The following is a 23,963-nucleotide window of genomic DNA, read 5'->3' as shown; positions in this document are numbered from 1 at the left end:
TTCCAGATACATCTTCATTTCCATTTCTGTAATAATTCCCTTTTTTCTTGTCCTGTTTCAAAGGGTTTCTATCTCTGGAGCAAATCGTGGAAGATAGAAAGGTATCAAAAAACATGTTATTTATCATGTGGCTATTTTTAGATCCTGTTATCCCCAGTAACTACTGATTCAGTGGAGTAGGGTGGCTTTGAAAATAGGCATTGCTTCTTTCCCTCATTATATTGGAACCAGATTGAGGGTAACATTTCCCTCTGTTTTCAAAATTTTCAGCAATCCAATGGATTAAACTAAACCTCTGTAAATAGTAATGCCTCTCACATAGTCACTGACATCAATGGAGAGACACCTCCTTGCCTTGATGGTAAGTGTCAACGCTCATAAAACCCACTTCCTTTCCAGCAAATAGAAAACAGTTGAGAACATGAATTCACTGTCAGCTTTGAACACTGGTGAGGACTGCATCTGTTTCTGGCAAACATGAAATCAGACTTGTGGTATTTCCTTCTCTTCTGCTTCCAAGTTGAAGTCCTAACAGGTAAGTGGCCCATTGATTATTTCTTATTAAATTATTATTCAAGTGAACATTAAGAAAACCCAAAAGGAAAAAAAAAATCAGGCACCCCATAGGAGGGCTTTTTGTTTGTTGGTTTTTTCCTGTGTTTTGTTTTATTTATTTATTTATTTTTTGTTTTTGAAAGTAGAAACAATTGCAGAAGAACCCTAAGCCCTTGGCTCAGGGAATCTGTGTCGCCATGTCACAGTTGATGGCATTGAGTTTGTGTTGCTTCCTTTGATACTGTGTTTTTTAAGATGAAGAAAAAATATTTCATCAGACCATTAAAATTTTAAATTACTTGCTTGGAGTTACCTGTTAGTGGAGAAAGTAGAAGAGTGGCTTACTCTTCTCAGAGAAAGATGAAAGGCAAAATGACTTGTGTCAACTGAATGAAAGTAAAATAGTCCTGGCATCTGGGCTGGGAACTCTTTTTGAAGGAGAAAATAAAATGGAAGGGCTTTGAAAAAAAGAATTTTGATTTTAATTTTATCTGGGTGATCTGTTGTCAGAAATGTCCAGGCTGCCACTGAGTTTTGTTTTGTTTTTGTTTTTGACACAAAGTGTCAGGGTCCCTCTAAAAGGCCAGGGAGTAACGGACACTGCAAAAAGGCTCCCTGGACCCTGGAGACATTAAAGAAAAGCAAACCACTAATCTGAAGTCCTCAAGTCTTTCTTAGATGGTATATATCAGACTATTTGGACAATTTAAATAATGTGACCTACAACTAAACTGAAAAATGTGTTTTTGTTGCTTTTTACTTGGTACATTTTTGTATTACTTTTTATCTTTCACTTTGAGTCATGTTCTAGAGGCTGGCAAAAGCAAAGTGAAATTGTATTAAACTGGAAAGTTCTATTAACACTAAAAATGAAAGAAGAAATCTAGTAGGTATAAACTTGCCTAGGACATAAACTTTGTAGTGGTGCAAGGAAATAGGGTTTACTTTTCTCTCCAAAGAATTAAAACACAAAAGCAGATTGGTCGAATGTTTCATCTTCTGGTAGCTCAAGGTGATTCGAATGCTCTTACGTAAAGAGGAATGAAGAGTGAACAATTAGAGTCTACTTACAAGTTCCAAAGTCAGTTTGGGGGGCTACTTGCTTATTTAAGCCTTGTCTACAACCCAGTGAAATCTTTTAGCAGCATGAATGACAAATAAGTCATTTTGGAGCTAGCTGATATTCATTGATTCATTCATTCACTTCTCTGTTCATTCACACAACACCAAGCACTTGCCATGCGGGAGGTACAGTGCTAGCTGCTGTGTGTACCATGATGAACAAAACCACATCAGTCCCTGCTCTCAGGAAGCTAACTGAATGGCTGGGAGAGAGACATTTTTCGAATAATTTCATGACTTAATGATAATTACAGGCAGAACTCAGAGAATGTAACAAAGAAGCCTCTCTAGCCTGGGCCTGTTTTGGGGTCGGGTTGAGGAGTGGTGTTCATCAAAATCTATTCTGTGGCAATGACACTTGAATTAAGATTTGAAGGATAAGTGGAATAAATGGGAAGGATAGTGTATGTGGGGGAAGAAGAACATTACACAAGAGGAGAAGAGGAAGTGCAAAGGACCGGTGGCAGGAGGAAATGAGATAAGGTCAGGGAACTGTAAGATGGTGGGTGTTCCTCAGCACAGAAGGAGATGGGTTTGGGATTGTACAAGATGATGCTGGAAAGAAAAGCAGAAGCCAAGGACCACTTAGACTATATGGGTCATGTAAAGGATTTTGGATTTTTTCCCAAGAACATTGGTATAAGTCATTGAAGGATTTGTACTGCCAGAAGTTACCCCAATATGCTAAACCCATTTAGGCACCTATGGTTGCTGATAGTGTGCTTATTATCAGCTTTAAATTTGAATTAACAATTGTGTTTTCTCTGTGGAAAGATAGATGGAAGGAGAGATCCAACCTAGGTAGAATATTTCAAATTACTAGACTAAGCTGCTGAAGACATTGTGCTTCTAGAATGATATTCATCATGGGCTCCAATGGAAGAAAACCAATGTTCACTCTCACCACTTAGAAAACGATGCTACATGACAAGCCATTTGTTGGTTTGAGGTATGAGTGACTAAATGGAGATTGTAAATTGCTAACCTTCTCCATGTTCAAAATACCATTAGGACGCATTTATCTAGCACCTACCCATTCTTCAAAGCCTACACCAAGCACCTGCAGGGTTTTTTTCCTTTGGCATAGTCTTCTAAACTAAGTAGGTTTTCTCATCCCCCTAAAAGGTTAAGCATTCTTACCGCCAGTGGATGTTTGAAGAATCTCAGACCAGGAAAGGCTAAGTGATTTGTTATGTAGTAATTCATAGCAGAACAAAGATTAGAACACAAATGTATCGGACTCCAATATTCATATGTTCCACATTGCACTGAAGTAGCAAGAGATAAAACATAATCTTAAAAGGGAGAAATTCTCATCAGTGTTACATTTGGTTAGTGAGTTAATAGGCAGGAAATCTTGGTGATTTCTTATCTATTGTTCTTAGTGTGAAATTTAACAAAGCCATCTTCTTTTAATGATTCTCGAGCAATAGGAAGCTCTTGTTTGTAAAAGGATCTGGGAAAAATGTGAACCTCTACCTCCATTTGGAAGACCCTCTTCCTACACCCCAGTGAGAAGCATGCTGGTTACCTTATGAATTCTGACTTTAGAAAGACCACTCTGAAATCAATGTGGAGGCTGCGCACGAGTGGGAAAGATGGAAGTCAGATGGTGCTTAATAAACGTTCATGTCTCAGAGTGTGTTCTGGGAAGAAGCTGGGAGATAACCCTCGGGTTCATTTTGAACCTTGCTTTTGTTTCTAAGCCTTCCAATCCATGATTCCGGAATTCCATCACCCCAAGAAAAACAGCCCTTTGGTGTCTGCAGATCGGTTCCTCCCCAGAGCTCAGAGAGAAGTCTGCTGATCTGAGCCGACCTTCAACTCCTCCCACAACTCCCTTCAAGTATTCATATTGGCTTTTTAAAAATCCAAATCCTCCCCCACCCCGCTCCCCAGCAACCCCCCAGCCCCAGAGAAGAATTCGGGTCATTTCCATTCAGTGTGATAAGTCTGTACTTCATTTTATCCCTTCATTGTTATGCTTATTTCTATCTATCTTCTTTTGCCATTTTATCTTTTTTTGTTGTTTTTTTTTTAAATCTTCGTCAAATTCTTTTAACTTCCCCTCTTTGCCTCTGTAATTTAGAGGGTTGGCTACAGTTCTTAACTGAGTCAGTCATTATGTTCGGAGCATCTTGAATGTCTATTTATTTATTATTGGCTTAAAATAAATAATAACAATGGCCTTGCCTGATGTGCTGACCCCACACTCCCCATTAACCTGAGAACTTCTGAAGGTTCCTCCTGTTCCACTCTTATGCTGCCCTGTTAATGCACCCCAGCCCCAAATTTGGGCTCTGTTGAAATAATAATTATAGATCATTGCTAGTTTCCTCTTACAGTATTTCTCTTCTGTTTTAAGACCCTTCTTTATGCTTCCTTCAAGGATTTTCAGTGACAGTATCACTCTTGCTTTCTGCTCCTGTCCTGTGATCTCTATTCTGATACAGTGATTGGTGGCTTCCATTACTTTCCTCAGATACCCTGAACTCTATGAATTCCGGCACGGGTAAAGAAGTCTTGCTTCTACTCTGATGAGTGACTAATATCTTTTCTGGGACTAGGATTCCTGGACTGACATCTTCTCTCTTAATGATCTGTGGATCCCCTTTGTGGCCTGCTGGCTTCTAGAATGGCAGGTGAATAGTTTCCTGATAGTCTGATTCTCGTTCATTTGTAAGCAACTTAAAAAAAAAAATTCTCTAGAATCTCATATGCTATTTATTTCAATATTGGAATTCAGGCATTCCACCAATATGTGCCTAGCTTTGTGAGGATTTTCATGAGCATTGCTTGGGACTGGGTGAGACTTTTCCATCTGTAGACTTGGTAGTTTTTTTGTTTGTTTGTTTGTTTGTTTGTTTTGCTTTTTGTTTTTTAAATTTCAGGGATATTTTTCTCCCTGTAGCTGTCTGATCATATCGTTTTCTTTGCCTTTTTCTCTTCTTTCTAGGAATACCTAATTATTCTCACAAAAGATTTTGAGTGCCTTGTTTTTTCATCATTTTGAACACAGTGGCTTTCATAACTTGCCATTGTTATTAGCAACTCCTTCAGGTGAAATGGAATATTATAGTTTTTAAATTGCTAGCAGCATAATCTCATTTCTTGGTAGAAACAGAATGTAGGTGTGTAGAGAGGACCTAATTCTCAGTTTTGCTCACTGTAGGGTACATAGACTTGTTTGACTTAAAAAAAAAAATGGCCTCTATATTCACAGTTGCAAACTGTGCAAAACCCACAGCTTAAGCTACCTTCCTATCTTAAGGATATACATTTTATATGTAAAAGGATTTATTACCCTTTGTAAATTAAAAAAATTAAAAATCATCTGTTGTATTCAATACCCTAGGAAAGGGCTACATTTACTCCATAAAAGGTATTTCTGTGCTACCACTATTCTAATAAATTGAGTCTACCAAATGGTACTTTTTGGTCATTCTAAGTAAAATAAGACCTTTGGCATTTGAAACTTTCTCATGAAAACTCAAAACTATATTTTAGAAAGTGGAACTTAAATAGGTAGAAAATATAGAACACAAATGAAAACTGTTAGTAAAAATATGATTTTTTTTCATTGGTTTAAAATGAAAGGTTGATCAAAACAGACCAAGATCTACAAATTCAATGAGAGTCAAATGTTGGGGATATGGGCTTTCTCTGGGTCACATATAATGCATTGATGCCTGTTTCTACTTTGCTTGAGGAAGAGCTAAGAAAACTCAAGTAGTCTTTAGGGAGGATGACAGACTCAAGAATTTTGATTCTGTCAACCACTTGATCTGATAGAACCTTTTGTTTGTCTAAGCCCTGTTGACACAGGCATGGCACTTTCAACAAGCAACTGAAAATGACTTAAATGTTGCTGTTTTAAATTTGAGAGATCAAACTTTTTGCAACCAACATTTATATTTTTCTAGGACTCGGCACCAAAAAACATCCATTTATAGAAAACAACAAACAAAGCTTCTAGTGTGCTCATAATTAAAGTTGTGTTTATTTTGTACTCTCTAGATCTAAAGCAAATATCTCATAGTAGTTCCTGTTTGTACTTATTTAATGATGATGAAAGTTCTTGTATGTGAATCCATATTTTTACATGTCTACAGGCAGATAAGTTTCAGAATAATCATTAAAAATTTAGACCCTGTCAGAAAAAGGAGCTAGACTTTGCTACAGATTCAAATACATGGGACAGTTCAACACATAATGGTTGATGAATGAGGATGTGTAGAGAAATGAGTGTCTTCAGCATAAAATAATTTCATATCTAAGAAATTATTTTATATATTTTTGGCATATGATAACTTTAAATCACAGAATACATATGAGGCATCAATCTAAATAGTACTTTAAGTACTTAGGACATTAATATACCTAATAAATCTGGAAGGAAAAGAAATACCTGAACAAAACTATCCAGTCAAATTTAATGTTAAAAGCTTCTTCTTTGTTCTTTCTTTCTTTTTTTGTTTTTTGTTTTTGTTCTTTAGCAAGTCTCTTTAGCTTTTACGCTGTAGCTTCTATAAAGTTAGGGGGTTGGACTAGATTTTTGGACTAAAAAACTCCTTAAGAATGTGGATTCTGGTCTCAGATTGTCTAGGTTCATATCAGGGTTTCACCATATATTGGCTCAGTAGCCTTGGGGCATTTATTCAAGCCTCAGTTTCCTCAAATAAACGGCTGACATAAAAGGCTGTTATGAACATCAAATATTCATATATTTCATTTAATGCATTTAGCACAGTATTCAAAGCATGATAAACTCTCAAGGCTTACCAGTTGTTGTTATATTATTATTTGGAAGCTTTTGGAAGCTTAAATATTCATTTAGCTTCCAGAGAACTGGTTGAGGATTACTAGTTTGAACCTTTGCCTTTGGACTGGAGAACAAGATCCAGTAAACGAAGTCTCTTGCTCTGCTTTTCTCCTTCTTCTCCTCAGTCCATTGTGGGACATTTGCCATCCAGGCTCAGTCTCCGTTTTTCTATGCATCCATTTATTTCATTGAGCCTCTAATATGGTCCAGGTCCTGGGATGATTTAGGTGACCATACTATAGTACTTATCTTTGTGAAGCTTATGTTTAAATGAGGAACACAGACAAAATAATTGTGATCTAAGCCGATAATGCATTCTAAATACATTGGTGTAAACTAAGTGTTATTGAGAGGATAAAGAGGAGTCTTTGAGGTCTCAGGGACCTTAAAAATGGTTCTTAAAGCGTGATGGGGGAAAAAATGAATGGGGTCTCTAGAAAGATAAAGATACACTGGGATATTCTAGTTTATGGGAATAGTATAAGGATGTGAGAAGAATTGCCAAAAAGTTTAGCGTGGCTTGAACATATGTGGTCCACGGATTGTGAAAGGATTTTGTATAATGCTAAGACAACTGATTTATTTATTTATTTATTTATTTATTACCTCATAAGCCACCATCTAATAGAGACTTTAAGCTGGGGAATGAAATGCTTTTTAGAAACACAATTTTGAGAATAGCATGGAGGCTGGACTTGGAAAGGGAGAGAACACTCTGGAGAAGGTTAATCAAGAAGCTTCCATAGATGAGGGAAGATAAAAACATTCTTAGATTGGCAATAGGAATAGAGAAAAGCAACTGAATTCAGGAGATATGTTGGAGCTACAGTCAGCTGGACTCGGTGGTCAATTGGGACAGGAGAGTCAGGAGGGGTCAGATTAGTGACTCGCTTAAATGATGAGGTTTGAGTTTGAGAGTGAATATTGAGTTCAGGGTGGAAATGTTACTCTTGATCATCAGAAGAAACCAGATGGAGATGTTAAAGGAAATTGGAAATAAGGGATGGGAGACAAGGGAAGGGGTGGCTGAGATAAAGGTGTGGGTTATTGGAGCAGAGATGAGAGCTGGAGCCTTAAACGTAACCAGTTCACCAAGCCAATGCTTTCCTTGTTTCTGTGCCCAAAGGGCTTTAGATAGCAGCTGAGGGATGGGAAATAATGTGGACATTTTTGGTTGCTAATGAAGTTCTTTCTCCTCCCTTTTCTGTGGAAGAGACTCGGTTCATTTAATCTCTTGTGATTTTGCTGGTAGGACAATTTCAAATCAATAACAATGAATTAACTAACAAAATAACTTGTTTGAAAGTTAACTACATCATGAATATTGCTATAAAGTTTTATAACCTATTTGACATTCTTCCATTTTCACAAAGAAAGTTTTTGCTAGAAGAAAGTCAGTCTATTATTTCTTATTATATATATAATAAGATGCACACTTGAGAGGACCAAGGATTGTTTTATTCCTCCATACAAAGTTCCTTGGAGAGTAAAAACAATTCACACATTTAGTGTGTTTGTGTGTGTGTGTGTTTGTATGCTCTTTTGGCTTTTTTGATTTTCTCCTCACTTTTCTTCTTCACATTTTTTATCTTTCTCTCCAACACATGTTAAGAATTTAGATCAGACTGAGCACCTGAATGGCTCAGCTGGTGAAGTGTCTGCCTTTGGCTCAGGTCATGATCCCTGAGTCCCAGGGTCAAGTGCCCCATTGGGCTCCCCACTGAGTGGGGAGTCTGCTTCTCCTACTGACCATTCCCCCCTCTCATGTTTTCTCTCTCTCACTCTTGCTTTATTTATTTGTAAATAAATAAATAGAATTTTTAAAAAATTAGGTCAGATTGGGTTTATTTTGCCTATCCTACCTACTGACTTCAATCACTTCTTTAGAGTATGGATGCCTTTGAAGAGCAATGTAAGTATAGAAATGATGCATGTATAAAAATCCAAGTCATAGCCAGTAGACTTACAAGAAATGACAATTCTTTTATAAAAGGTGGAAAAAAGTGGTAAATGCAGATTTTTTTTAAACCAAAATTTCTTAGTAATAGATCAAACGTAACAGAACTTAAACACTGCAATTTTTAGAACTTCACTTATGTCACACTCATGTGCTGTGCTAAGCTAAAGCTTATTGTTTGATTACAGAAAATATGTTTAATAAGCACTATAATTAATTGCAAACTCAGGAGATCTTATCTTTCTATCACTCAGATCTTTGTGAAGGTTTGTGGTTAGTCTGAGTTGAGGAGAAAAAGTCAAATTGCTGATTAGTCTCACACACTCTGCAATTGTGTGGGTTTTCTAACATGTTTTTGCCAAAAGATTTTCAGTTGAGGATAACACAACTGCTTTTAAAGAGTCCTGGCAGGATGGTTTCTAGCAAGACCATCGGATACTGAAGAAATGGAAGAGTTTAGATATTAAAAGAACAAATTTACAAATAAACTTTCTGAGCCACAGTACAATTCTCAGGTGAATGATCTTTTCTTCCAAGTTTAACAGCCTCCATACTGCCCTCACTCTGGAGATATGAATGTTCTTACCCCTTAAACAATTTGAAATCACCTAAATATAAAGACTAAAGAAATCACCTAAATATAAAGACTCTGAATTTACTCTTGAAAACATTAGTCTACTAATGTCAAGAGTAATGTTATAAAAATCATAGCAGCAGTTAACAGGTTGGAACCTCTATTGGGAAGGTGTTACCCTTTAGATATGGTATTCAATGTGCTTTGTTTCCTAGAGTACTTATAATCTAGGAATATCAACAAGAAGTACATAGATATGGTAAGAAAACAAAAACCGATACTTAATATTCAGATTTTTAAGACCCATTACCAGGATTCAAGAGAACATATTTTTATTGTGTTTTTAATAGTGGAGTAAATGCTAAAAGATATAGTGTGGCATTTTATCACAAGTCACTAACATAACATGCTGTGGTTATGAAACATCTGGATATATTGGAAAAATCATTGGTCCAGGGGCCCTTATTGTGGCCATACATTGGGAAAATTTAAGAAGTGTGCACTCTGGAGGATCTAAATAATCAACCAGGCTTAAACTTGTCCTCTCCTCTGTAGACAAAAAAACAGTCAAGAAAATCATCAATTATCTAAACAAGCCTTTACGAATCTAGTGTATATTTATAGATAAAGAACCCGTTTCTTTGAGGCTCAGACAGAATTTTCATTAGAATCTGACATTTCATTTCAGGGGATTGATTGATTGATTATACATTTTGCTTGATTATATATTTGCACGTACTTGTTTCCAGAAGAAAGACAATGTGACATAGCTAATCACAGGATCATGTTCCAGCTATGAGCTCTGTAATCCTGGGCAAGATACTCACTTTTCTGCTCCTGGTCTAGCTTGATAAATGTAAAGATAAAATGAAAGGCTTAACTGGATCATTTCTAAGAGACTTTTTGGTTTTTACATAGTTTATTCTATTCATCTCCCCAGATTTATAACATCACTGAGAGCTACATATTCGTTTGTTCATCTATCCATCCTTCCAATAAATATTTATGATGACTTACTATATACAAGGTGCTATTGTAGATACTTGGGAGGGGTTGATGAATAAGATCAACAAGGTGCCTGATTTTAAGGCTGATCAGGTTATGGTGGGGTAGCCAGACAATAAATAAATAAATAAAAAAACCAGATAATTTTAGATAATAATAAATACTTTCCTTCAGGTACGTATGATAGAAAATGACATGGGGTCTATGTTGGATTGAGTGGTCAGTCAGTGGCCGCTGAAGAAGTAAGAAGCTGTCATGTGAAGATCTGAGAGAACATCCCAGGTGAAAAACCAACTATTTCAAAGCCCAGGGGACCAGTTGCTTATGTTTGAGGAATAGAAGGAAGTGCAGTGTGGCTGCAGTATAGTGAATGACTGGTGTAAAATGGTGTTAGAGAGGTAGGTGGGTCATGCAGGTCATAGAAACCAGGCTAAGGAGTAGGATTTTATTCTAAGTGAGATATATGTTTTATAAGCAAGGGAAGGATATTATCTGTGAATGTTAGAAGATCATTCTGGCTTTCCTGAGGAGAATAAATGGTAAATGGGCTGGAGTGAGAGCAGAAAATCAGGAGGCTCTTGTAGTCCTGCGGAGAGAGGATGCTGGTTTGGCTCAGTTGAAGTTTAGGTGCAAGAGTAGTGGATAGACTCTACCAGACATAAAAGAGAGGTACAGGAAATTAGCCCTTCTTCCTGTAGACAGATTTTAATATGATCTTATAAGAGTCAGTCTGTAGTGATCATGAAGTATCTAGCTTCATGTGGTTGCCTGCTTCCATTATACTTCCCTCGATTGTTGCTAGTGGCACTTCAACCTTAGATTGAACCTAGAATCTTTTATGCACCTAAGAAGTTGTATAGCCTCAGACAAATAATCTAATCTGTCTGGGTCTTTAGTTGTCTGAACAAAAGAATTAGACTTGCTGTATAATTTCTAAGTTTACCAGGTCTGGTTGTTTATGACGCTGGGTGGAGTTTGAATCATGTTATAGAAAATGTGAAGGAGAAGGTGTTTATGGGGCTCTGAAACATGGACAGTTGTCTATGAACACCTATGGGTACTGGAGATGGAGATAGGATATTAGGGAGGATGAGGAATATATCAAAGACTGTGAGAAGGAATATTTTGGGGCATGATTTTTTAAGATTTTATTTATTTATTTGACTGAGAGAGAGTGAGAGAGTGAGTGTGCATGCATAAGCAGGGACAGTGGTAGAGGCAGACTCCACGCTGAGCAGGGAGCGCCACATGGAGCTTGATCCCAGGACCCTGGGATCATGACCTGAGTAAAAAGTACATGCTTAACTGACTGAGCCACCCAGGTGCCCATGGCGGATGATTTTATATTAAGAGGAGATACATGAAAAAAAAATTAGGCGGAGAGAAAAGAGGAAAGAACAAAAAGAAAGAGATTGGTAAGGGGAATACTCACAATTTTTAACTTCCAATATGGCAGAAGAATTGACCAAAAAGATCTGATACTCAACCAAAACAAACACTGGTTATAAAAATTGGTGCTGGGATACCAGCACTCATGGTTGAATGTTAGAGTTGAGATGAGAACATCCAGGGAGGGCGAAGAAAAGATTCTAGCTGTTTCTGCAGTTTAAGAAACTAATACATTCAGGTTTTCTTTATATTGTCTGCTGATCCACTAAATGCTTTAGCCACGGTTCTAGGGATGATCTTCTTTTGATACTAATTTTTCACATGTCATCAAAGGCTAAGGAGCATTTGTAATTAGGTATTTCAGCGTATCTGTTCTACAGGGTCTACCAGGTAATTAGGAAATAATTGATTCAATATCATACCTGACTCTTTTAATTGAAAACATTCAAATTGCAGACTTAGAGTTGTCAAAAGGTTTTCCAGATGAAAAACCTAAGCAGTGGATATGTAGAGATACAAGTCAGGTGTCTTATCACTACGTTTCATAATAAAAAGCTCACCTGGGAAGTTTTTATAAACATTTTTTTAAGATTTTATTTATTCCTTTGAGACAGAAAGATACAGAGAGAGAGCATGAGCAGGGGGAGAGGAAGAGGGAAGGAAGAAGCTGACTCCCAACTGAGATGGAGCCCAATATGGGAGCCCTACGTGGGGCTCCGTCCCAGGACCTAGAGATCATGACCTGAGCTGAAGGCAGACGCTTAATCCTATGAGCCACCCAGGTGCCCCTCACCTGAGAAGTTTTTAGATTAAATATCAAAAAATGAACAAGTCACACCGTCCAGCAGAAATGACACTTTGGAATCCCCTGTTACTCCTCTAATGTCAATGGCACAGGACCTTGGCACTTATCCCTCAAGAAAAATTTAGGTAGTCTTCTTAGCCCTACCTAAATACTTACATAGGGAATGTGAATGTCTCATTCATTTTCATTTTTCCTGACTCTCTGGAATCCCTCAGTAAGATGCTGGGACAGAGAACTATGGGAACAACAACAAAGTCATAACTCTCTTAGTTGTTTGCAGTCTCCTCTGGATATACTTTGATCCTGGATCCCTAGAGAGTAAGTGTTGGAAAGAATTTTATGTCTTGGTTTTACTTCTTTATTTCTCAGATCAAGAGGCTGAAGTCCAGAAGGGTACCAGAGTCACAGACTTGCTAAAGGCAAGACAAGAATTTTCCTCTCATTTCCTCAGGAATCATGACATTGTACTCCCACTACTCTGCTCTGCTGACTATGACATTTCATCTTGTGTTGGGTTGCAGGTCATAGTGTGGGCATAGGGTGGAGAAGGAAAGCTGCTGACAAAACATCTTCAGAAACACAAGACAGTGCATCTCTGTCTAAGTGTTTACATGGTGGTCACAGTCACTTTTGCTCCAAGATCTCTTTGTGGCTTTCTTGCTGTCATTCTCAAGTCCTTGGGAAATGTACTCTGAACATTTCTGAAGAAACTGAGAATGAGCCCACTGATTTTATCATTGGCAACAAGCTATAGAGATTTAAACATCAGAACAATAGTCATGCAACATCATTTACTTTCAGATAAATAAGTCCCCAAGCAAGAAAGCCTTTCTTTGAATCTAATGTAGACTACACAGGCTCATGCTATCCATTTTTTCCTTTTTTGCCTTGTGCCTACATTGCTTCCTCTATTTTTTAAATGAAACAAGCATTATTTTCCTTCTGTATTTTTAATTTTGTATTCCAGAAAAAAAATCTATACAGAAAAGCAAACATAAATGGACAACTTAATGAATCATTGTAAAACATTACTACCTTACTCCCATAATCACCACAGCTCAAGAAATGGAACATTGTCAGCACTCAGAAGGCTTTCCATCCCTGTGTTGTCCTTTCTGATTTCAATGCTTCCTTCCCTTCATACAAGATCATTAGGCTGCATTTTGTGATATCTGTTTAGGTTAAATATTGTTTCTATTCTTTGAGTCATTATGTAAGAGATAATGTGCATGCTTCACTTATTGAAGTTTTTCTTATTATGTATACCTTTACTCTTTTTCACTTTACTTTTTACTGTTAATGTTGAGACATCACCTGTTAGTCTAATAGCTCCTTCTCTGGAGGTAATCAGTCTCTTTTCTATGGCTTTTTAAAGTCTTTTTTCTATGGACTTTCATTATGATTTGTCCAGACATGCATATTTAAAAAGTTTGCTTGTGATTTGTTGGGATTCTTAAATCTGGATGAGGACTGCATTTCAAATAATTTTCCAATCTAATTTTCTAGTTCACCAATTCTCTCTTTAGCTCTGATATTCTTTGAACCTATCCTGATCATAGTTACTATGTTTCTTTTTGCCAGTTCTACTTGATTCTTTTTTAAAATTAGTTGTTTTTTTTTTTTTTTTAGTTTCCTGTGCTTTGCAGATATTATTATAAGTTTCTCTTTTATTGCCTTAAATGTAGTAAGCTCAATTGTTTATTTTGGGTATCTTATAATTCAAATATATGATTTTGGGGGGTTTGTTTCTGTAGTCTGTTGTTTCTATTGTTTTGTTTCCTTGCATATTGTTGTTTTTAAATATTATTTGCAGATAGGATTTGAGGTCTAGGATGTAAATCTCTTCTTCCTGGAATAGTTGCATTTTTACTCTCAAAAGTTCAAGGATAATAATGATCCAAACCATCTTAAAATTCAAGGATTTGGGTTTTCTGGACTATTGAAGAGATTTGAAGATGAGCTATAATCTGCATAAGAGCTGGGTTTCTTTTGGCTTAACTGTATTCCAGGATGGAAACCCTTTGAGATCCCAATTTATTGAGGAGACGCTTAGATTTAGACGCTTTAGATTTCTTGCTTTGCAGACTCTAGGAGTTGAGACATACAAACAAAAGCTTGAACTTGGCAGAACAGCAAATGCTCTCAGAATAAAAGCAACTTCTGAGCTCTTCTCTTCTCTCTGGAGTCTGGTTCTCCTCTTTGTGAAAACTTGTTAAGCCTTTTTAAAAAATAAAATATTTTTTATTTGATAGAGTACAAGGAGGGAGAGTGGCAAACAGAGGGATAGAAAGGGGCAGGGCTCTATCCCAGGACCCTGGGATCATGACCTGAGCTGAAGGCAGATGTCCAACTGACTGAACCACCCAATTACCCCTCGCTTTTTGATAATATTTTTAGACCTTTTTGTTCAGCATTTTTGGTTGTTTTGGTGTAGGAATTTGTTTGGATTTGGACTGCTGTAACTGAAAAACTAGAACATTTGTACATATTTTCACAATCAAATCCCCAAGCGGAAACTCTATTTCCCTTGTAATATGAGAGCCATAAGTTAAAGACTATAGATATTAAGGAAAATAACTGTGCTAAGTCTTTTTTTTTTTTTTTAAGATTTTATTTATTTCTTTGACAGAGAGAAAGAGATCACGAGTAGGGAGAGAGGCAGGCAGAGAGGCAGGCAGGCTCCCTGCTGAGCAGAGATTTCCCGATGCCCGGCTCAATCCCAGGGTGGTGAGATTACGACCTGGACCGAAGGCAGAGGTTTAACTCACTGAGCCATCCAGGCACCCCTAACTGTGCTAGGTCTTAAATAAAATCAAGGCAACCAGTGCTAGCAGAGTTGTGGCAAATGAATCCACCTGTCTAATGCTAGTCCTCTCACGAATGGGAGTTCTTTCAGAAAGCAGTGTGGCAATACATAATGTTATAAGCATGTTTAGGCATTTTGGTGATGTGTCATAAAAGCAAAATGCTAAAGATAACCATAATATTCAATCTTAGTGGAACACTTTAACAAATTATGTATTAATACTATGTCCTAATATGTAGTCATTAAAAAGGATACTTGTGGCAACTATATAAAAAATGGGACATTTATGATATACCATTAAATGGCAATAGCAGGATGCAAAGTAATATGTTTGTTGTATATATCTGGAAGGTAAAGAGCAAATACACATAAATAGCATTCCTATTTCACTGTAGGGCTGGGCAACTTTTTTTCCTTAAACATTCATTACACTTGTTATATATTCTTTTTAGGAATAAAGGCAGAGAATTCAAAACATAAGCAAGAAACTTTCCTGCTAATAATTTTCCCACATTTATTTGAACAGTACTCCACTGCTAGCATTAATTAGGATGGTTTACTATGTATTTATTTGTTTACCATCTGTCTCCAATATGAAAGGGCAGGCCCATATCTGTCTGATTATACCATGTAAATATATTACTTAATATATTACATATGATATATTCATATATAACAAAAAATTTTCTGTTTAGGTTTTTTTTTCTCCCCAAGGGCGCAGTTTTTTCTTTGCCATGTTCTTTTGGTTTTAAAATTCTTTTGTTTTGATTCAATAGAGGGGACTCTATGAAAAGAAGACATTACTTCTGTGTTTAAGTATAATTACTAGAGTAACATCTTCATTAAATGTCGTTTTTGCTTTGTTTTCTTCTTTTTTATTCAGGAGAAACCAAGGATTCTGCCAAGTCTGAGATGTTTACGTTTCGCGATGGAGGTGTACAAATTTTATGCAAATTCAGTGATACTGTCTGGCAATTTAAAATGGAGTTGCGGAAAGGGACGGAAGTGCTCTGTGATCTCACTAAGACAAAGGAAAGTGGAAACACAGTGCCCACCAAGCATCCCAAATTTTGTCAGTCTGAGTTATCGGATGATGGAGTCTCCTTTTTCCTGAATAACTTGGACAGTTCGCATGCCAGTTACTATACCTGCCAACTGTCAATTTTTGATCCTCCTCCTTTTCAGGAAAAGAACATTAGCAGAGAATATCTGAATGTTTATGGTAAGACGATGTTTTTCTTTCAGACTCAGGAGTACGTTTGCATTTTTAACAATGTTTCTCAAGAATGTAAACATGCAAATAAGTATCTTCTGTGAGTTCATTTTGGTGCAATTGATGACAGTCATTTATTATGAAAATATGCAAGGGATAACTGATTAATAATAATTAGTATTAATCAGTAATATGCAATTTGGACATGTAGATTGCTAGGTTAGAAATAGATCATGTTGTCTTTAAATTGCATATGCCATTAGAAATCAGGAAAAAAATTAAGAAAAATTACCTAAATCCATGGCTTCATGGTCATTACCTCTATTCACATAAAGTTTAGGTTTTGGTTTATGGAGTGAAATAATTGAAAACAATAGTTTTTTTAATTGAAGATTTTACTTATTTATTTGCCAGAGAGAGTGCCTGGGGGAGAGAGAGAGGGAGAGAACAATAGTACAATCAGAGAGAGCAGCAGGCAGAGGGAGAAGCAGGCTCTCTGCTGAGCAAGGAACTCGATGGGGGACTCGCTCCCAGGACTGTAGGATCATGACCGGAGCTGAAAGCAGATGCTTAACCAACTGAGCCACCAAGCATCCCTGAAAATAATAGTTTTATACCATTACTGTTCTTACTTACTTTTCTGCAAAAATATAGACCAAAAAAGTCCTTTCTATTAACCCCATTTACAAACATATATGTGCATAGAGTTTTTTAGGTTTTAGCTTTTAAATTCTTGCTATGGTACTGAGAGGATGTTATTTACAACTTATTGGATTCCATGATTGTAGTGAAGCCAAGCTTCATTTGATTAAATCACTTTTAAAAATTTGGTAAAAGAACCTGTGATTCAGGACTGAAAGAGGAGATTTGATTCTCTGTTTTCCCTTAACACATCTCTTTTCCAACCCAGAATCACAGACTTGCTGCCAACTGAAGTTCTGGTTACCCATAGGATGTGCAGCTTTTGTTGGAGTCTATATTTTTGGATGCGTATTTCTTTGTTGGCTTACAAAAAAGGTGAGCGATGTCTATTTTTTCTTGCATTTGTTTTTACTGAAGAATATCAGTAGTTATTTACTCATCAAAGCACATATTGCTCTAGCCAGAGTAATTCGATTAACAGACAGACAATTTCTTTTCCACAAGATATGCCTACTAATTAAACTACTAACTTGGCAGAGAAGCTTATTTATTTTACAGCTGCTTCAGTCTAAAAAAGGATTTGATGGCTTACAGAGGGAGCTGTTATTGTTATTATTCAAAAAAGAGAAGGGAATCGGGGCCAAGAAAACACAAAAAGGCAGGACAAAGATTGAAACATAAAAATAGATGCTTCTGATTTCTAAGAATTATTACATGCAGGCTGCATTTGAGTTTAAGTTTTCAGAGCCAGGGCAAAGATGAAACTGCCAGTTTTAATGTTTCCCTGAACTTGTCAATTGAACAATCAGTGGGAAATGACCAGCTTCTTCCCATGGTAAGTTGTTAGGACTCTGTTTTTAAAGAACAGCACAGAAAAACTAGGTAAATAACTCAACAAGGACAAAACAATCTCTCTGTGCTGGGGATATTCTTTTTAGCTTTTCACAATGGAGGTTCTCAATGAAAGAAGTTAACATCATTTTCATATGACACAAGTATACTAATACCCAAGTATATCCACAGTGTGATCATTGACCAGACCGTGGGTATATCTGTGCCAGAATGGAATTTGGAAAGAAAGAGAAAGAAGGAAGACAGTGGGATAGGGTCCATTATCTAAATCTACAGAGGAAGAAACAATTAAAACAAAAATGAGGAAGAAAATAGGGCAGAGGTCTCTTTATTTAAAACCCTTTTCATATTGTTTTCCTACTTAGCTACAGGTCAGAAGCCTGAGTCATAACCTAATACTTTTGTCACATACCACTTCAAGAATAAAAACAGTAAAGGGGAAAAAAAAAAAAAAGACCAGAGAGACCAGGGATGGAGATAAGGAAGAGCAGATGACAAACCATGCTTCTGACTTTTCTTCCAGAAATATCGATCCAGTGTGCATGACCCTAACAGTGAATACATGTTCATGGCAGCAGTGAACACAGCCAAAAAACCTGGATTCACAGGTACCTCTCCATCTGGGGCTTTGGGCAGAGCAGTGTGTTCTTCACATTAAGTCTGGAATTTTCATTTTTTATTTTAGAGGACGGGCCAATATCTCTAAGGCCCAATTTTAGATTTTCCATGAAATTCTGAATTTTCACTTTAAGTTTTTACTTTCTGCAGTACATTGAAAACAAACATTAAGTCTGTAAACCACTATTAAAAGTAAACAAGTAGAAGATTCACAAGCCACTGTTGTATCAAGGCAGTTTTCCAACTAGTATTTCAAAAACTGAGATGATTCTAAGTCTTCCTTGGGAACAAGTTCTTTCAGTCACCTGAGGAACATTTATTAGGTTTTGATGAAGTGCAAATTACTGAGTTGAGGCATAGGAGATACACAAACATGTGGAGGAGTGTTTGGGGCAGAGATTTGGAAGAAAGATCTGGGCTGGTGCTCCCCAGGGGAAGGAGGGGGAGTCGGGGAGCCTGGTGTTATTCTGATGAAAAGAAAGTACAAGGTCTGAGAGTCTGGATGACGGCACAAGGCCAGTTAGGTGTGACTTTGCTTTTTTCCATTCAGAGTGAACATTGCCAATTTGAGGGTTGTTAAGCATAGAGCACCTAGAAAGTTTGAAGCATCCCTTGTGGAAAGTTATAAGTCCTATGCCTTTGAGGTTGGGATGAGTTGAAGGACGTAATGAGGAAGTTTCTAAATTTTTGCCACCATTCAGTGGTGAAGGACTTGTCTACAAGTCCTTGGATGCAAAGAGCATTTGTAATCATGGACTTAAAGCATGGGAGCAGAGTTAATGCTCCTTCAGTCTAACTCTTCATTCATTGGGTGAGAGAATCAATTATGTCCAGGGTGTTCAGTGATTTCTTTTGCTCCCTAGAGATTTCCTACCCTAGCTTTGTGACTAGCAAAGAGTGTGTGTTTCCTGGCTTTGCTGTTGAAAACAACAACTTTTCTTCTAATCTCCCTGCTGATGATAATGTGTCCATTTTAGCTCAGATCCCTGAAAGCAGACCCTGAGACAGAGACTTGAGTTTATAAGTAGTTTATTTGGAAGGTGACCCTAGGAAAAAAAGGGGTGAGGGAGCAGGGAGTATGAGATAAGCAAAGAGGAAAAGCAAATCAAGGATGTATTACTGAGATCTCAGCTGGAGGCCACAGAACCTCTGAGAAGTGTTTAGATGTCTCCCAGAATTGTTCTTCCCAAGGATGGCAGGTGAGGTATCTATCCACTGGCTCAGGGTTGCCTGCCAGAGCCTCCTGGAACAATGCTCTATGCATGGAACGGTGTCTCACAAGTCTTCAGACAAAGCCCTGCGGTAGAAAGTAGAGAACTGCGTGGTGGCGCTCTTGTGCTAGAACAGACAGCATGTGCCAAAGTATCTACCCAGGCTGTGGCTGAACCAGAGGTGGGAAGTTTCACACCCCACCTACCAAGTGTAATAACTGAACATGACCAGAGTGCAAACTTCTTGAAGGTAGGTAGGGTCTCTCTGTATTCTGAAACCACCAAGCAGTCACAATTTCAAGAAGAGCATGTCTCAGTTGCCAATATTTATTGTATGATAATTATATACTTGATATCATGCTGAGTAATCCGTGTTGGGTTAGAGGGAGGGGAGACTCGGGACAGTCCTCGTGTTCAGTCTGTAATGTCATTGGGAACGCTGATGTGTTTGCAGAGAGGGTGGAATCATGTGAACATGTCAAAAGTACTCAATTAAGCAAAGTGTAGAGTTCAGATAATGTCTATTACAAGAGTCAAGAGTGGGCTGGGAAAAACTTCGTGGAAAATGTGGAACTGGTGCTGAGTCTTGAAGCATACAGAAGAGTTTGGATGGCACATGTGTGTGTACACACGTGTGTGTGTACAGGAGGCAGATCAAAAGGACAAATATGTTGAGGGGAATTGGAATAGAGTGCTTTTAAGAATGTTATGCTTCATGTTGTTACAGGTACGACTCATAACTTGGAACTCTGTAGCACCCAGGCATGAACCATGCTGGTCAGCTCCCCCGTGACATGAAGTGCAAGATTCCCACATTCCCTGGACCACGGAGAGTAACACTTGATTGGAGTACATACATCTTCTGCTGGTGTTTTGTTCAACCTGGATCAGTGACTCTATCAGTCAAAAGGGATTTTAACAGGCTGCTTCAGTACTGTTGGGTTATCAAAACACCTTCTTGCAACTAATTTTACAGAAAGCCCAGCTCATGTGTGCGCAGCAAACAGACGTCACTGGGCCAGAATTCCTATCCTCATACCTGCTTCTAGCAATGCACCAGTGAGTAAAACAAACACGTCTACCAATATTTTTAAGAGAGGCCAAGGGTACTAAATCTGCAGAGCAAATGGGCAGCCGAGGGCCAGTATCTGTTTGCATTTCACTAACAGACTACCTCTTCTTCCTGTAGGAATGAGCATTCCTTTTTAATGAAATACTGGAGGGAGATGCTTCAAAATTCGTTAGTTTATTTCTGAGGTGTGGACATGTAACCATACTTTTTAAAATCCATTAGTACACAGGACTCTTTTCAAACTTCTGAACCCCAGTCTCCCACTCCAAGGTTTAGATGCCCTTGTCTGCCTTCAATTTTCCTTTTTAAAATATTTCTATGCGACCACTTGACAGACATTCTGAGTAAGGATCTAGATCTACATTTCTCCCCTCTACTTCTCAATAAAACACATATAATGCATACTTAGTTGCAGCCTAATGAATATCATTTGCCTATATTCTTCCTATAAGAATATTTTTGCTCCAGAAAGACATCTTATTTTCCCAAATTCAGTAAAAATGATTTACTTTGTGGACTTATTTTGACCACAGTAGTGGTAAAAACACAAACAAACAAACAAAACCCCTACACAACAAAACATTGCTTAGAAGCAGAAAGGACGTTACTGTATGATTCTATTTTCTACCATTAGCTATGTTTTCATGGTGCTATTAATAACAAGCCAGGCTGTTTCTGCAGAGCATATTAAAATTGCAGAACAAAAACTACCAAAATCATCTTTCTCTCTCAAGCATTGTCCTGGAGAAAGAGCCAATGATTCACTCAGCAGAAAGGTATAGTTCCTGGAGGTCACTTCCCAACTATAGCCACGTTGACCCCTGGGCTTTACAGTTTGAAATGATCCTATCAGCCTGGAGCAGCCCTCCAGACATGGGAAGGAATTTGAAGGGTTGAGAGACTCCCATGAGCCAAGGACAACCATCTGCTCTCAACCCAAGTGGCAGAAGTCACTCTGGGGATCACGGCGAGTCCACCTGCGTTTGTTCTTCTGAGGTCTGGGAGGAAGCACAGATGTCTCAGGGAACATCAGCACGATTCCCTCTCCTAGGAAACATTCAGCCTGGAATATGGCCCTGGCCCTCAGGATAGGCTTCCTTTGAATACAATTTCGTTGGAAAGATTCCTAAATACTCATAATATGTGATTGGTCTTAGCTGGGTTATTTTCTCCACTTCCTGTTTGCATGCCCAATGTTTCTGAAGCAGCCAGTGTATGTGCAACGATATTTTAAACTTTAGGTCAAATGGCGTTGTTTAGTAGTGTTAAGATTTGTAGGTGCCTGCTTCTAGCATACTTTAAAAGTGAGACCAGGTATGTCATTATGCACACTTATGTTGTTGTAAGCGTGTATAATGCTGGATGTGTACAGTACAGTACTGCATTTGTAATTTGAATCAAGTATGGGATTCTGTTTCCAGCTGACTTGGACAACCTGGCTGGCTCCGCAGAGGTGTTCCCAAAGTGGCCTGCAGCTTGCTGGGTGAGGGGTTGGAGTGGGGAGTGGAGCCTTCATGTGGGGACCACCTGGCCTGGTGGCCCAAACTGGGCATCTGAAGCATTCTCCTCCTCAGCACTGGACATTTCAAAGGGAATTATTAAAAGATACAATTTCTGTGAAATAAAGACTTGTTTTAAGAGGAGCTACTCATGAACTAGATTTTAGCAGTAGTACGAAACTAAGGAATAAATGTTTGATATTCAGCAACTGAAACTACCTCACAGTGTTTTCTTGGGGGAACAGAAATGGTTGCCTCGCAAACTAGCGCTTGCAAACTTGACCTTCTTTGCAAACTAGCGCTTGCAAACTTGACCTTCTTGAAGGTATTATGCTGCTCGGAATAGTCCCTCTTTGTTTTTTCTTTTTCCTTTTTAAATACTGAAATAACCACAGACTTGTGAAAAAGCTGAAAGTGTTGCAGAAGGACTCTTCTTTTCCTCAGTGAGTTCTGGTCTAATGCCCTATTCACCTCTGAACGGTGTATATTTCCTAGAGACAGGAACACCCTAGTCTCCATAACCACGATAGGACCACTCTCATCAGAAAGTTAAGTCTGATACACTGCTGCCTTCTCATCCTCAAGCTGTATTCAAGTTTGTCTGGTGTCTTCCTAACGTCTTTTGCAGCGGAAGATTACGTTCAGAATCTCCCTTTGCATTTAGTCGTCATGTCTTTGTGGCGTCCTTCAGTCTGACAGATCCTCAGTCTAGACTGGCATGGCCTTGACTTTTGAATATTGCAAGCAGTCATTTTGTAAAATGTCCCTTGATTTGGTTTAGTCTGAGGTTTCTTGATAATTAAAATCAGGCTATCGATCTTTGGCAAAAATAGTACAAGAGCGATGCTGTGTTTTTCTAGCGGCATCCTGTCAGGTGGCTCACGATCTTGATCTATTACTGATAATGTTCATTTTGATCACCTTGACTAAGTTGGTGTCTGTGAAGCTTCTCCACCGGAAAATACTCTTTTCCTCTTTATAGTTAACAAGCAGTGTGTGGGGAGGTCCTTTGAAACCTTCTAAATTGTCTGTTCCTTGTCAAATTTTCAATGTATTCATTCGTTCATTTTTATCTGTACGGTTTCCTGTCCTGTGCAATGGGTAAACATTTGTTATGTAATTATCTTATTCTGTTGCTCACCTTATCCCATTCCTGGCCTGCAGGAACTCTGTTTAGGAGTCCTTCTGCCACACCCCCCAACATTCTTTCGGCACTTCCTTGCTTTCTGGCAGAACAAGCTACTCCCCGCTCACTTAGTGTTTTCCCCTCCCAGTGCTGGCATCAGCCATTTCTCCAAAAAGCCCTGGTTTCTTTGAGTAGCCAGTGGTTTTTAGAATCCAAGATCTAGGCATTAGTCAATGCTCATTATTATTAGGGTTTCCCTGCTCCTAGGACCTTTGGTGGACAGAACCAGGATGCATACACACACACACACACAGATGTAAATGTGTATGAATATATGGGTGTATATATGCCAATATATCTATATATAATATTTATATATATTATTTGAGTATAGTTGACAAGTATTACATTAGTTTTGGGTATAAACACAGTGATTCTGTAAGTCTACTTTATGCCCTATTCAAGACAAGTGTAGCTGCAATCTGTTTCCATACATCACTATTATAAGATCACGGACTATACTCCTTATGCTATACCTTTCATGCCCATGATTTCTTCATTTCTTGACTGGAAGCCTGTATCTCCCTCTTTCCTTCATCCCCTGCCCTCTGGCAACCCTCAGTTTGTTCTCTGTATTTTATCCTCTGTATATTTAAATATAGATGTCACTGTGTGTATATTTGTGTATAGACCTA

At 38.0% G+C, this 23,963-nt stretch overlaps 1 protein-coding gene across 1 annotated transcript; it reads left to right on the top strand.

Moving 5' to 3' along the window:
• The first annotated feature begins 388 nt into the window (after nt 1–388).
• ICOS (inducible T cell costimulator) lies at nt 389–22,357 on the top strand. The gene is made up of 5 exons (XM_082690880.1): nt 389–535; nt 15,919–16,257; nt 17,159–17,265; nt 18,266–18,350; nt 20,299–22,357. The coding sequence occupies exons 1-5, from the start codon at nt 478–480 to the stop codon at nt 20,337–20,339; spliced, it is 630 nt and encodes a 209-aa protein (XP_082547006.1). The 5' UTR covers nt 389–477; the 3' UTR covers nt 20,340–22,357.
• The last annotated feature ends 1,606 nt before the right edge of the window (nt 22,358–23,963 follow it).

Source organism: Mustela nivalis (genome assembly GCF_964662115.1).
Source record: "Mustela nivalis genome assembly, chromosome: 11".
NCBI classification, from domain to species: domain Eukaryota; kingdom Metazoa; phylum Chordata; class Mammalia; order Carnivora; family Mustelidae; genus Mustela; species Mustela nivalis.
Note: the sequence above shows the minus strand (reverse complement) of the source record. Positions and strands in the feature narration are given on the sequence as shown.

What these genes read in the sequence shown, in the direction of transcription:
- ICOS (XM_082690880.1), top strand. Translation starts at nt 478, where the DNA reads ATGAAATCAGACTTGTGGTATTTCCTTCTCTTCTGCTTCCAAGTTGAA. An exon ending in CCAAGTTGAAGTCCTAACAG is followed by an intron (nt 536 to 15,918) that starts GTAAGTGGCCCA and finishes TTTTTTATTCAG; the next exon opens with GAGAAACCAAGGATTCTGCC. An exon ending in TTTGTTGGCTTACAAAAAAG is followed by an intron (nt 17,266 to 18,265) that starts GTGAGCGATGTC and finishes CTTTTCTTCCAG; the next exon opens with AAATATCGATCCAGTGTGCA.